We start from the raw sequence: 15148 nt of genomic DNA on the forward strand, positions 1-15148 counted from the left end.
ACAGATGTACTGTCAGATCGATTATTTCCAAAATGTCCGATCTGATTTCCTTTTTTTTTTTTTCTTAAATCCGCCTTTAAGAAAAGAATGAGTTTCCTAGCTTGAAATAGCATTCTATGTAACATAGTTTGTATGGGTTCAGGTATGTTCAAACCATAAAATAAACAAAGAATACAAAATTGAAAGGTTCTTGGAACGGTTAATTTAGTCACTGTATCTACTACATCAAGAATGGAGCCCCAGTATCTATGTAATTTTGGACAAATCTAGAGCGTGTGTATAATAAGGTCACTTAGATCTCTACTACAATGTGCACAGATAGGATCAGGTCTGTAGTAATGCATAGCATATAATCTTTTGGGGGTCAATAAATTCCTAAGTATTATGTTCAATTGTGATAATTTTGGGGAAGCATTTGTCGACACCAGGGGGACATTTTGAAGAATCTCTGTCCAATCCTCAGTAGATAGATCACCCAAATCCTCCACCCATTTGTCATAGCTTTTAAGAGGGAATATCTTCAAGAATATATCTAGAAGCATAGCATACTGAGATAAAACCACTCCTAGAATTAGTTTGACTAATCAAATTAAATACAGGCAGCGGTTGTATTACAAGGGAGTAAGAGTTTTGTTGCTTGCGTATTGCATGCGTAAACTGGGCATATTGGTAACATAGCAGTGGTGTTGGCACCGTTTTTGTGAACTCAGCAAGGTTGGGGAGAGTGTGGACCTCAGTACTACTCAATACTTGGACTGAAGAAGAGATGCCTCTTCTGGCCCACTGATTCAGAAAAGAGAGCTCTTGTAGTTCAGAAAGGCGAAGGTTACCATTTATTGGAGTAGAGTTGGTAATGCCATCTATAGCCTGCATAAAACGTCTATCCCAGACTTTTTGCATTAGTACCATAGTATGAACTTTCCCATTTGCAAAAGCCCCACATGCTCCAGCCTCGAGTGTGGCATAAATGGAGGGGTAGCCAAACACTGTATTCAACAGTGTCCGTCCTTGTAGAGTCTGTAAATTCCTCAGATTCCCATCCAACTAAATGTTGGACTTGGGAAGCAAGATAATATACGGTACTCAGGCATTTGGGACGGCCAATGCCCCCTCATCCTTTGGATACTGTAAGTACTGTAATTTTATTTTCACTCTGCCAGACCCCCAGATAAAGTCTCTAAAAATCTTATCAATGGTTGTAAAGATTTTAAGATGCAGCCATGTTGGGGCGTTATGTAGAACATATAGCAACTGCTGCATGGTGACTATTTTGAGTAAATTTATACGTGCCACCAGTGATAAAGGAAGTTTCGACCATGTCTTGAGTTTCTGATGAATATTACGTAATAATGGAGGCAAATTAAGAATTTCATATGAAGCTATATAGGGAGGAATAACAATACCTAAGTACTTAAATGAGGTCACTCTTTGAATTTGATTACAGCTCTGAGGTAGGGGTATATTCTGCCTATCTATTGTAAGTAGACATGATTTATCCCAGTTGACGGTTAGGCCCAAAAACTTACCAAAATCAGATAAAGCAGACAGAACATTAGTTAGTGAGTCATCTACATCTTGCAAAAATAAGAGTATTCATCAGCATATAATGCTATTTTTTTTCTTCCAGGGAGCCAAATCTAAATCCTCGTATTTGGTCATTACTTCTTACCAGTTTAGCAAGGGGCTCTATTGCTAACGCAAATAGAAGAGGGGATAAAGGACACCCTTGCCTGGTGCCTCTGCTTAGTCTGAAAAACGATGACATTGTGTCATTAACTCTAAGACATGCCTTGGGATCACTGTATAAAATGTGTATCAATTTACAAAATTTTGGTCTGAACCGCATTGCTTCCAGTGGATTTGGCAAGGGTGCAGAGTATCATAAAGGGAATCCCAACACTTCCATGCATATATTGTGTTGTATTCAATGGTGACCCTCACTGATTATCTCTACATGAATCCCTCTTTTACCCTATGTGTTGCACTAGTTCATTGTTGGTGAGTTGCTCACTAAAGGTGTCCAACAGAGTGGCATTACTACAATTCCCGAGGCCCCCCAGCAAAACTTGATGAGGCCCCCCAATGTTCACACCCCTTACCTTGTTTCCCCTTGGTAACCTTTATGGCCTGGGAACCCATCTTCCAAAAGTCATAAAACAAGTTTGGCAATTATTATCTTCACACCCATAACAAGTGTAGCCACAAAAGCACCTTATCGGGATGATGGTCAGTAGTAGGGGGCCCCCAATTGCTCTGGCTGTTCCCCTATAGTTAAGCTCCTTAGTCCCCTCCCTCCGTCAGAAGCCTGCCCTCTGCAGTGATGCCAGCAGCACAAAGTATTGCCCCTTTCCTTCTACTTCCAACACTGCAGTTTGGTGGGTTCAAATGGCATGATGGGAGGGGAAAAACAGCAACTGAATGTCTTTAGTGAAGTGCTAACCCAAAAGTAACTGTTGCACCAAGCAATTTACTTTATTTTTGCAAAATAAAAAATGTTTTTTGATAAAACATTTTCTGCATATAAAACATGAAATACATTGTTAATGTCATCAGAAGAAAAAAATCCCTTCAGCTTTAACTGACATGTATAGATTCTACACTTTTCACTGCTGACTTAATACAAGGTAAGGCTCTGACTGCATCTAATTAACCACATAACTTAAACAACTTAGATGAGACAATAATTCGAGTTGGCAAGCACAGGCCTGTGCATTCTAGCTTTCAATTTGAATGATCACTCTCAGGAGACATGAGCAGTGCCAGCTTATCATTCCACCAGCAGCAGAGATCAATGAAATATTGTCACTCAGGTACCATTTTTCACAACAATATCACAATATCCATCTGACAAAGAAATGGAATGTACTCCCAAAATGTAGCGCTTTCACTTTGTGGCTTGACTGAAAATGTAGCAGAACAAAATAGCAGTAAATTTGCATCTTTTTGTTAGAAGATGACATGGTCATTGTATGTAGAGTGCCTTGATAAAGTGACAGGCATACATGATGAGCAAAACCTACCCACTGTAAGCATGGAAATCTGCTACATATCTGCAATGGGGATGGGTGGCAACATTTTTTTTTTGTGCCCACAGATTATTGACAAACTCTTTCCCTGGTGCAAAAAACCTTTCTCATGAGTTTCTCATGGGTTATCTCACCTTGGGTCTGGTGTTATAAAGACACAAATCTTTCAGACTTATAATAATGTCTGATTAAAACTTTACATTAGGAGGGACCTTGAGAGGTGTTGGCTGGAAAGAGGAAGAATGGGCAACACAGAAACGGTGACTGAGATTTATAATTGGCAGGCCCATTTTTAAGGGTGGGCAAACCCCGGTCGCCCGGGGAAGAGGAGAGGTGGGGAATCCCAACCAATGTTGTATATACGCTGTGGAGTGGAAGGTGTTAATTCACCTGTCCAGAGGCATACTCCTCTTTCCTCCAGCAATATCTCCATGGCTTCCAGTGGCGTTGATGCTCCTGTGACCCAACTAACATCATATCATGCCTTCATCTCATGACGGCGGAAAACCGTGCGATGTGGTGCCGCTGGAGACAGGAATAGAGGCACATGTGGCTGATGGACAGGGGAGACTTGTTTCCTGTTGCTCTGCACTTTGGGGGGAGGGGAACATGAGGTGGGGGGAGGGAGGTGGTTCTACAGCAGGCTACTGAATTCTTATATCTGCAATGGGGATAAAGGGAGTGGGTGTTACAGCAGACCACTCAATTCTTATATCTGCAGGGGGAGGGGGTTGTTAACACCAGGCCACCTAATTCTAATATCTGGGGCATTTACAAACAGGCTAATTAACTCTGATATCTGAAGCGGGAAGGGTGTACACTAGGCTACATAATTCTGATATCGCCAGGATTATATATACATATATATATATATATATATATAGAGAGAGAGAGAGAGAGAGAGAGAGAGAGACTACTTAATTCTGATATATTCACCAAATTCCTTAAAGTGAACCCAAGGTGAAAATAAGCTTATGTTTAATTTTTTTATTGTCTCTGCTTAATGGCAGTCTAAGTGTCCCAGAGCTGAAATATATGAAGTGTTGTTTTTTTATCTTGTCCATTTTAGCACTTCACAAAACTGACAGTGAATGAATCCTATTTTATAAATACGATCTGTTCACACTTCTCAGTCTGCAACAAATCCATTTGCAATAAGCAGACCACACTTCTGTGTCGTCCACAATTTTTTCGGACAGGTGGATGTGTTTCTCATATAGCCTATGTTTGAAATGCATCCACCCCAGGCGCTAGTAAGACCCCAATAGACCATTGGAGCGGCCAGTACACTGTCCGGCTGCAAGTGTGAACCCAGCCTTACTCTTTCAGGCAAAAAAAGAAAAAAAGGCTAGCTATTAATATGTTTGGCACTGTACATACACATGTTTACCTCAGCATGTCACATTTCACCTCACTAAGTGTAGCAGTAGATAGACAGTTTTCCAGAGGAAGGTAGAAAGAGCCCCAATTGACCCAACCAGTGGATGTCAAAGAATGTAGGTTCTATTATTATTTGCATGCTCTGCTTTTGTCAAACCTGATGTGGTTGAACTATGTTGTTGTTGTTCTTTCCATACAACAAATCTCATTTGCACTCTAGTCACAGGTTGTAAACATCATTCATTCAAGAACTTGGCAGGCAGCTGATGTTGGTAATTCACACATTCATATGGTATGCAGCACTGCTCTTCTACACATTCTCTAAAGTTGTAAGCAGCAGGTGTCTGGAAACTACCCAACTGAGAAATGAGGAAGAATAACACGTAGGGGATATTTGTCAATTAAACAAACCTTAACTGAAAGGAATAGAAAAGAAGTAATTTCTAATTCTCTGTTTGAAACGATTTGACTGGCTGTTGTATTGGTTCTTTGCCTACAAAGGTTTTTATCCCATTGGATGGCTGCATGAGTTCTAGATTCACTGCCTTCAGTTTCTTGTAAAAAATAGGCCTAATAATTAAGCTAACTACTGAAAAATTACTATTGGCTCCTGACTTGATACACCCCTGGGTCTGGCCCTTCCTGAAACCTCAAATTAAAGGACACCCGAGGTAAAAATAAACTAATGAAATAAACAATTGTATCTATCCTCCTTCTCCTAAAATTGACTTTTTAAGATATTCCAGTTTCATATTTAAATCTACTTTTTAAGTTTTTACGGTTTTATTGTTTTTGCTCAATGACACATTCATTGAAGTATGCCAGAGCTAAAATATATGAACTACTGAACCTTTATATCTCTTTCCTGCATTCAGAAGCCATTTTCTGCTACGAAAGTGTTTTATAGTTGTAATTTCTTATCAGTGAGGGTCAGACTACAGTGTGAACCTGTCCTGACTCAGATAGGAACTGCCACTTACATGTAATGTAAAAGTCCACTCAATGAGAAACAGGGTTTTAAGGAACAATTTCACTCTTTATACTTCAAGTCACAAATCTTCTGGATTGTGGATACAAGTTGTAGGCACAATTCAGAAATCCAATTTACAAAAAGACTGCCTGACACGTGTTTCACGGCCAAAAGCCGATTCCTCAGAGGCATACAGTATACATGTACATCTGTTAAAAAACACATACTATACAAATATATGTCAAACATATCCGTATTGTGAACTATGCATCGCTACCCACGGCGGAAGTGACGTCGGTTGTCATGACAGCGAGCCACAGAGCGCACGGTAACGGCTGTAATCAGAACCAACAACCTATGAGGTTTGAATGGGACCAGATCCTCGCCTCCATGGGTACTGATTGACTTTCTGGGTGAGTTGGTATATGCATCACTGGCAATAATATTGGCGATCAATTTGTGATTGCTATAGGATACATGTGATTGCACCCATAAGTGAAAATGTACAGAATGATATGTTGATCATGCAATTGCATATTTGTTTACTTGTTATGCAAGATGTAATGGGAGGGGTTATTTATTGATTGTCATGGGTGGTTTTCCACCTCATAGAGGATATATTCAATGTGCACGGAATGGTGAGTTGTTTGTTTGCACTGCATCTGAAGAAGGGGACCCGCTGTGGCCCCGAAACAATTGTCATGTTCATGTGCTTATGAAGCAATTAATTGAAAACTTTGCATTTTGAGAAGGTGTGCTGACCTGGAACTTTTTGCTTGGCTTTTCCATAGGGATAGTGATGCAAATTCGTCTACCTCGCTGCATTGCATCACTTCCGCTGCTGGCCACATCACTTCTGCATCGGGAGATGCGGAAGTGTATGGAGGGGACCGCGTTCGGATGTGGCTGTGCAGCCGCATCGCACCGCTTCTAATGGAAACGGGCCCTTATTGTGTATATAGTGTTGCAATCTTCACAAAATAATGATTCTCATAATGAGCGATAACCATATGGGGGAAAATGACATGGATAAAAAGACAAATACATGGAGGGGAGTGACAGCTTATTAATTGCCCGGGTGCTGACACATACATGAACCTAGAGGATAATCTGTCCCTGACTGTGGTTGCAGGTTCATGGGCCCCCAAGGACATGGGGCCCCTGTGTGGCTGCAGTCTTCACGGGTCTATGTCCGCCCCGGGATAGCAAGATATCTGCTGTCCGAGAAATCATTATGATTATGTTTGTCTATTGCAGTAACACTAAAGACAGAAGCAGACAAGTTAAGATACACGTGAACCAGCCCATAAAAAAAAAAATCATTGCAGTCTTCCATTGCCCAAAATACAATTCAATGTATGAACTCAAATGTAATTTCTGTAATGTAAGTAATGGCAGTGACAAACTTATTTTAAAACAGAAAATGGATCTGTAAGTATGGGGGTCTCCAGCACATCTGAGATAAGTGAGAAACATGTCTGCAAAAAAAGGTTTTCGCTGCAGGACACCCACACCAGCAGTGTAACTGAGAAGAACTCTGTCCGTAGACTCTACACCCTGAAAACAAAATATCAGTGAATAACTGTAACGATCGGTGTCAGCACACAGAGAGAATCTGATTATTGGTGATCTGCAGTATCTGCAGAATCACCAATAATACAAGTATGACTAACCTCTGGACACCTAGTAATGAGTAAATGTATTGGTGCAACAGTAGGCTATCTCCCGTGGAGCGGGAGATGCAGCAACTATGAGCATGGACCACCTGAGGAGCAGGTGGCCTTTGGCTGTGTGGGAACTATCTCCTAGGAGAGGGGGTAGAGATAACCTGTGAGCCAATGATTCCCTGCAAGGCTGCAATACTGGGAATCAGACTATTCTGCAGCCAACACCTGGTGGAATGGTGTTGCTGCTAGTACAGTTAGACTGAGCACTCAGGGTGAGTGACAGCTTGGGTGGTCGGGCAGGCCAGGTCGGCAACACACGAGCAGATCAGGTACAGAGAGAGAGAGACTGATTAGTTAACCAGGTACAGGCAGGGTCTGGCAACAGGTAGGCAGATATGCAGAGGTACCGAATCAGAAAGCAAGAGAAAGGTTGATAGAGCAAATGGTCATAACATATAAGTAACAAAATCCTAGACTGGGGTGAGAGTTCCTTGGTCTCGACACCCTGGAACTAGTGTAGAGTATAACACAGCAATGACACAGTAACCCTAAGCTTGGGTGTGAGGTCCGTGGTCACAACACCCTGCAACTGGTCTAAAGTATAACACATCAAATGACACAGTATCCCTAAGCTTGGGTGTGAGGTCTGTGGTCACAACACCCTGGAACTGGTCTAAAGTATAACACATCAAATGACACAGTATCCCTAAGCTTGGGTGTGAGGTCCATGGTCACAACACCTTGGAACTGGTCTAAAGTATAACACACACGTAATCTGGCTAAGTGTGAATTCCCAGGTCCTCCTGGTTCTAACACACTGAGAGATCTGACTGGTCTGAGTGCTCACACGTAAGTATTCGCAACGGCAGACAACCAGCAACTGACAGGCAAGAAGTATATATAGTGCAGCGCTCCTCAGTGCCGCCCAGTCCCAATCAGCCAATCACCCACAGCGCTGGGATCAGCTGATCGTCCTGATCAGCTGATCCCTCTCCTATTGGCATAAAGGTCCTGCCTCCTAGCACGCGTAGCTCTCCATCTGTGTGCACTACTAGGCTCAGACAAACCAGACGCATGCTGCTGTGCGGAAACCGCCGGTCTGAACGCGGAGACAGCCGCCCCGCTGCCAGACGGCACGGCGGTGTCTCCGCCATCCATTACAATAACATTTCACATTGGTGAAACTTATCGGGTGTACTGTACCAGTCATAGAGGATCTTATATGAGTGCTCTTTCAAGATGTTATTGATGGAGAAACGAGCCATACAGCTAAATATGGATTCCAAGGTATATGGGGGAGCTGGCAGGCACTCGGTTATGCTGTTGTTAGCTGGAAATAAATGAGTGTCTCAGGCAAAGACGCACTTCCGGTGTGCCGTATAGGTCCCGCCCTCCCCATTGGATTGGCCGGAGATCCTGACCCATAAGAAAGTAGATGGTGGAACGCACCGACATATAGAAATGGTCACATACGTGCGGCTGTCAAGAGTGACGTCGCAACGAAGTGGCCAATGGCTGTGCGTCCACGCTAAGGACTGCACTAAATTGGATACGGTATAGAAAACAGCAGTATACAATTGGTAACCAAGGCAAACCGATACATCCAAATATGGATTCCCGACCCTCAGCATCAACAACAAAATTAAGCCTGTCCCCTGCCATCTACTCATTGCAGGGGTAAGATCCTCTAATTCTGATACCACACAAAAGAGTACATGTCCGAAATTAAGCATCTTTTGATTTTCCGACTAAGGAATTCTCTAGTTGGCTCTACTCAGAGGCCTGACCGGATGACCGAGAAAACGTACCCCCTAATCTGCATATATCGAAAGAACTCCGAGCTAGACAAAGAGTATTGTACAGACAGCTCTGGCCAGGACATCACGCAACCTTCTGCGATAACCTCTCGTATGACAGTAATGCCCCCAGCAATCCAGCGTCTGCAGACCTCCAGAGTTGGGCCCAAAGGAAATCAGTATTACAAAAAAGGGAGTACAGCAAGAAGTATGTTTTATCAAGGCCCAGAGTTCTGGTTCCTTTATTTCAGAAGGCAACAGCAAAGTGTATAATTTGATATTGAAGTAAACAGGGTGTGACAGCTTTATTAGTCTTGATGAGGCTACGAATAGGGAAAGGGCTGATTATAATGAAGATTCTAGATCCACTCATCTAGTAGTGCCTGGGGGAGAAGTCCATTGGATGCTCTAGTCTGGAGGCCTGAAAATAGTGAAATAACTGCTATTGCTGCTATTTTATCCTAGGTGGGCCATGCTTCAATATAAATTTAGTGATGTGGGACTGAAGCATTTTTACATCCTCCAGGACCACCCCAATCGGTAGGGCACCTGAAGAGGTGCAAAAGTTTAGGCAGCAATATCATAAATCCGCTTAGTGAGGGAGAGCTGAAAATGATTCCATTCATTATGGAGACTGTGGAGGGCTGAAAACATTCGGGTGTAGTTATCATTGTGCATCTCATCCAGTTCCAGCATCAGAATGACACCCAGGTATTTAAGCCCCCTAAGTACTCTTTTTAGGGGTGTATTTGTATTCCTGTAACTTCTTTATTAAGCATATGGAGACTTCCTCAATTGTATATGTGGGCAATCAGTATCAAGGGGTTTCTTTTTTGGTGTCACAGCAACCAGACAGGGCCAGTGCTACCATAGACGCAAAGGAGGCAATTGCCCCAGGGCCCCAGAGCCTGTAGGCAATTGCCCCAGTGGCTACAAGAGGAAAATATTTTTTTCCAAAAGACCTTATAGTTTTTGAGAAAATCGATTTTAAAATTTCAAAGGAAAAAAAGTATACTGTAAATTTAAATGCGGTAAATGTCACTTTTAGTAGCAAACCTAACGGTAGTGTAATTTTACATGTATCAAAAGAAAGAGCAATGAATTTCCACGTATGGACCTCCTGGAAACCCCTCCGCAGCCACAGTGCTTTGGCCAGGGATTGCTATACAGCCGCAATATGGCTGTATGAAGATCCCTGCCATGTTTTCCTATTTTCCCAATTTTTTTATTTATTTATTTTTTTTATGTTTAGAGTGTGGGAATTTTTTTAAAAAAAATTATATGGGGTCCCCCCTCCTGAAACTTTTTAGCCCCTAGTCCCCCATGCAGGCTGGGATAGCCAGAATGTGGAGCTCCGACCGATTGGGGCTTCACACCCTGACTATACCAGCTGCAAAAAAGGTCCCTTAATGCTGATTTTTGTTCCGGGGTATCTGTTGGGGGGCCCCAGGTTTATTTTGCCCTGGGGCCCCATTGTTGCTAAAACCAGCCCTGCAACCAGGCAGTTGAAAACCAACCCATACAGTGTTTAGAGGTGATTTCTTGGATCGGGTGTTAGGGCTGGTGCACACTAAGAGCAGTTCTGAGCGTTTTTTAAAAATGCTTGCGGTATGAAAACTGCTTGGCTAATGTATTTCAATGAGATGGTGCACACCAGAGCGATTCATTTTTATCCCAAGCGCAAACTCGGGTCCTGTAGCATTTTTGCGGATTTCTGAGGCGATTCTGTCTCAATGTTAAGTATAGGAAAGTGGAAAATAGCTCTGAAAAACGCTAGATCAGAGCGATTTTCCAAGCATTGTTGTTGCAGAAGCTGTTCAGTTACAACTCTACTGTAACAAAAAATAAAATATACTACATCAAAATGCTCCAAAAACCGCTAGGCATGTGTAGAAAATTGCTCTGCATATGCCTAGAATTGCTCTGAAAAACACTTCAAAAAACTGTTTTTGGTGTGCACTGGCCCTTACATTTTACTAGGCACAAGCTACTCGCATATGCACCTCACATTTGCTTGTCTTTATTTCACACTCCAGAGGTCCAGTGGTCCTAGATAATGGTCCCTCCTCCAAGTACCAACAGCAGCAACTACCCTCTTATTCTATTCTATTTTCTGATAATTTACACTTTTAAAGCGTAAAACATCAGTAAATTATACCGATATTCTACTAGCTGAAACTGGGGGCCCAAATTCACTTGTGGCCCTTATTCATACACAGGCAAACTATAGCGTATATTCCCTAGACTGCGGTTAGTGTGATGAGTAGATTGTAATGCATTGCAGGTAATGTATTGCAATACGTCCTACTCATAATGTAGTAAGACTTTACACACGTTATTCTGCTTACCGCAGTTCATTGAATATATCCCCATGTGAATCGCCCCACAGTGACGACACCAAATAAAAATGACTGCTATGGATAAAGCATCTCCAAAAGCTGTGGCATTAGCCTTATTTCAGCTACAATGTAATAATAGGGATAAGGATAATTGATAAGTTATGTCTCACCTGGTGGTAGCAGCTGCCAAAGATCAGTAATAACACCCAGCACAACATCGCAAAGCAGGATTCTAAGGATGACTGGAACAAAGCGAAGGTCCCACAGACTAACACCAGTGAAAGTGAAAGAATATGATATTCACTCCTTACAGGGATCTCACACCCAGCCTGGTATAGACACAAGATAGGAAAAGCCTCAGTTTGTAGCAAGAAGCTTGTGCACAATTTACAGTAAATGTATCCAGGATCATGTGAAGCAGAAATCAGTGACAGCAGCTGGAGTGGTTATCGTATGCAGTCTGCTCCTGATTATGTAGACGCCCATCCCTCCTGAAAGTGAAACTAGGAAACTGAGGGAGGCCGTACTAGGGGATTTTTTAATAGGAACTCTGCCTCAGTGCTTCACTCTATAGTCATTTATGGGAAAAGGCCCTAGCCTATAAGACTATAGAGTGAACCACCTCTGGTGGTTTTAGCTTGTACAGTATATAGTAGCTATGGGATAGCTTATATTGACATGAGACAAAGGTTAATACATCACTTGTGACATTTTAAATGGATAAGACTTTTTTTTTACTGAAATTATATTACCCAGGGATTTTTATAGCAGAACTGTCATCATTTTTTTTTTTCATTTCTTTATGCAAAAATTCAGAAGCATTCAGCACAACCAAAAATTCCCCAGTTTAGTTGAGATAAATGTATACAGCAAAAATAAAAAATCTTTCTATAACTACCTATGCCATTTACCATTTAACCACCTTTTGTTTACCCTCATTCCATTAGAGTGTAAGCTTGCAAGGGCAGGGCTCTCTCCCCCTTTTTGTGTCTTGGAATTCATTATACATTTTATTCATCGTGTTATTTTTGTCACTGTAATTACCAATTCTGTATTTTGTATCAATTCTGTATTTTGTTTACCCAATATTTGTTTCTTACTTTGTAGAGCACCATGGAGTATGCTGGCGCTTTATAAATTAATAATAATAATAATAATAATGCAGAACAGAGTGTTATCATTTTGTAAAAAAGGTCACAAATTAATGGCTGTAATGCTTTTAAAATTCCTCTTTTCACCCCAAATTAGAGACCTGTGTGGTTCTGATTTTTCAGACCCTCATCCGACCTTCACTGGTAGCCAGCTACCTGCTACTATTTAGCTACTATTTAGCTCACAAGTGATTCCTCCCCCCCTTTTCTGCCCACCATCAGAGCATTCTATTGGTGGGCTCTGATTGCTGCAGCAGGGTCTGCTTTTTTTTTAATAATTTTTTTTTAAATTAAAAATGACTTTTTTTTATTTATTTATGTTGCACCCCTCTCTTCCCCCGACAGCCATTGTCTCTCTTAGGCATCAGCCTATGAGAGCCGATCGCACTGTGAGCCTCTCCCGTACAGCCCTGCCGTAGATCGCAGCGCTGCACAACAGTCTCCTAAGGGCAAAATGTAAAAAGAGAGAGGCCTTGCACATCCCTAATATAAAACTTGGCATTTATTGGAAAAAATTGTAAGGCATACATTACAGTTCCACAGCCTAGCTGAGAGAGGTACAGGCAGTCATGACCTCCCCATTAGTCTGTACCTCTCTCAGCTAGGCTGTGGAACTGTAATGTATGCCTTTTAATTTTTTCCAATAAATGCCAAGTTTTATATTAGGGATCTGCAAGGCCTCTCTCTTTTTACATTTTGGACTGTGAATTATTCGGCCGGTGCACTCCCTCAGTGTTTGAGTTCAGCCTCCTGTGCATGGTCACTTCTCCATTGTTTGATACAGTCTCCTAAGGGCAATCGACGCTGGTAGATTGACATTGGACCGGAGCTCCGTCACTTAAAGAGAAACTCCGACCAAGAATTGAACTTTATCCCAATCAGTAGCTGATACCCACTTTTACATGAGAAAAATAATGATTTTCACAAACAGACCATCAGGGGGCGCTGTTTGACTGATTTTGTGCTGAAACCCCTCCCACAAGAGGCTCTGGTACCGTACGGTACTCTGGGCAAACTGTCACAATGTAACAATGTTCAGACAGGAAATAGCTGTCTGTTAAAGCCAGACCAGCTAGAAACAGCTCCATAATCTGCCCACAGTAACAATGTCACCATGTAATACAAGTCAGAATGTGAATCTGGGAGAGGAAAGATTTTACAATGAGCAAACACTGACTAAATCATGTATACATAATTATTGTAAAAATGAAGCACTTTTTTTATTACATTATTTTCACTGGAGTTCCTCTTTAAGTGGGGATGCGCGTGCATCTACGCGCACTATCCCTTGTCAAACCCTGTCCCAGAACTTGACGCCTGTTGGCGTTAGTCGGTCCAGGGGCTGCCACCTTCCCGATGCCTATTGACGTTAGGCAGTCGGGAAGGGGTTAAGGTAGATCCAATGCTCACAGTCTCACACCCAACCATCAACCTGTGCTGAACCCATTGTTTCCCTTTCCTCCTAAAATACACCCAGGAAGTCAAATAAGGAAGTTGAGAAGTAAAAGAAACATATATGTATACATAAAAAGACCTTTCTTTATACTTATACTGTGTCCACAAAAAATCCAAAACAGTAGACATGTAATAGTTTTCAGTTCATAACAGAACACAGCACCTATATCCCTGCCCTGTTCTGCTTCAGGCTCAGGTAAACTCTATAAATGAAGTACATTTAGCTGGACTCGTGCTGTTTAGTCAAGAGACATCACAAAAAGTACTGTTTTTGGTGGCCTAGGCAGAGCAGGATCATCCACCAGGCAACTTAGGCAGGTGCCTTGGGTCTAGTGGGTGTCAAGGGGCCCACCAGCCACTTTCTCTGACCTCTCTCTACTTCATCTTACTAAAAAGACCACAATGGGGCCCCAAATCTACTACCTTGCCTAGGGCCCCATTATATCTTAATCCATCTCTGGGCCTAGGCAAGACAAATAAACACCTTTGTCCCCACCCCCTAGCACAATCAGTATGAATGGAGGCGATCAGCCTATGGCACTGCTGAGGTGGTATGAAAGTTCAGGATGCTTTGATAGCAGCCGTCAGCTTGTCTGCATGTTTTGGGTCTAGTGTCTCTCATCTTCCTCCTGATAATTCCCCATAGATTGTCTATGGGATTTACGTTAGGTGAGTTTGCATGCCAATTAAGCACAGTGATACCATGGTCAATAAACCAGGTATTGGTGTTTTTGGCAGTGTGGGCAAGTGCCAAGTCCTGCTGGAAAGTGAAATCAGCATCTCCATAAAGCTTGTCAGCATAAGGACATATAAAGTGATCTAAAATGACCTGGTAGATGGCTGCTCCGGACTTTGGACATGATAAAACACAGTAGACTTCACACCATCATCACTGACTGTGTAAACTTCACACTGAACTTCTTTTCTTGCAACTTGGATTATTTGCCTGTCCAGTATCCACTTTTCCTCCAGACTCTGGGATCTTGATTTTCAAATGCAATGCTAAATGTACTTTTATCTGGAAAGAGAACTAGACCACTGAACAGCAGTCCAGTCCATTTTCTCCTTAGCACAGGTAAGCAAGGCAGGTCATTTTGTCCCCTGCTCAGGGCCCGTGCAGCACCGAATTTGGGCACCGCCATTCAATTATTGTAATTTGGGTAATAGCCAGACCCATAAGACGCTTCTTATATTGTCTCTGGTTCAGGAGTGGCTTGACATTAAGAATGCATGCAACAGTTGTAGCCCATATCCCGGATACATCTGTGTGTGGTGGCTCTTAATGGAATCACAATATTCTAAATTTTCTGAGATACTGAATTTGAGTTTTTCATTGCCTATGGGTCAATATCAGCTAAATGAAA

The 15148-nt window shown here is 42.1% G+C and overlaps 1 protein-coding gene across 3 annotated transcripts in view; it reads right to left on the bottom strand.

Moving 5' to 3' along the window:
- Positions 1 to 15148, bottom strand: part of CD40 (CD40 molecule) — a 225751-nt gene that overhangs the window by 195684 nt on the left and 14919 nt on the right. For 2 of the 3 annotated variants that reach the window (XM_068264001.1, XM_068263999.1), the window contains exon 1: positions 11349 to 11647. In XM_068264001.1, coding sequence (XP_068120102.1) covers positions 11349 to 11396 — 48 coding nt within the window. In that variant the 5' untranslated portion in view covers positions 11397 to 11647. Of the gene's footprint in view, positions 1 to 11348; positions 11648 to 15148 lie in introns of those variants that run through there. The other variant, XM_068264000.1, reaches the window with a different exon arrangement.

This window comes from Hyperolius riggenbachi, chromosome 12 (assembly GCF_040937935.1).
Source record: "Hyperolius riggenbachi isolate aHypRig1 chromosome 12, aHypRig1.pri, whole genome shotgun sequence".
NCBI classification, from domain to species: domain Eukaryota; kingdom Metazoa; phylum Chordata; class Amphibia; order Anura; family Hyperoliidae; genus Hyperolius; species Hyperolius riggenbachi.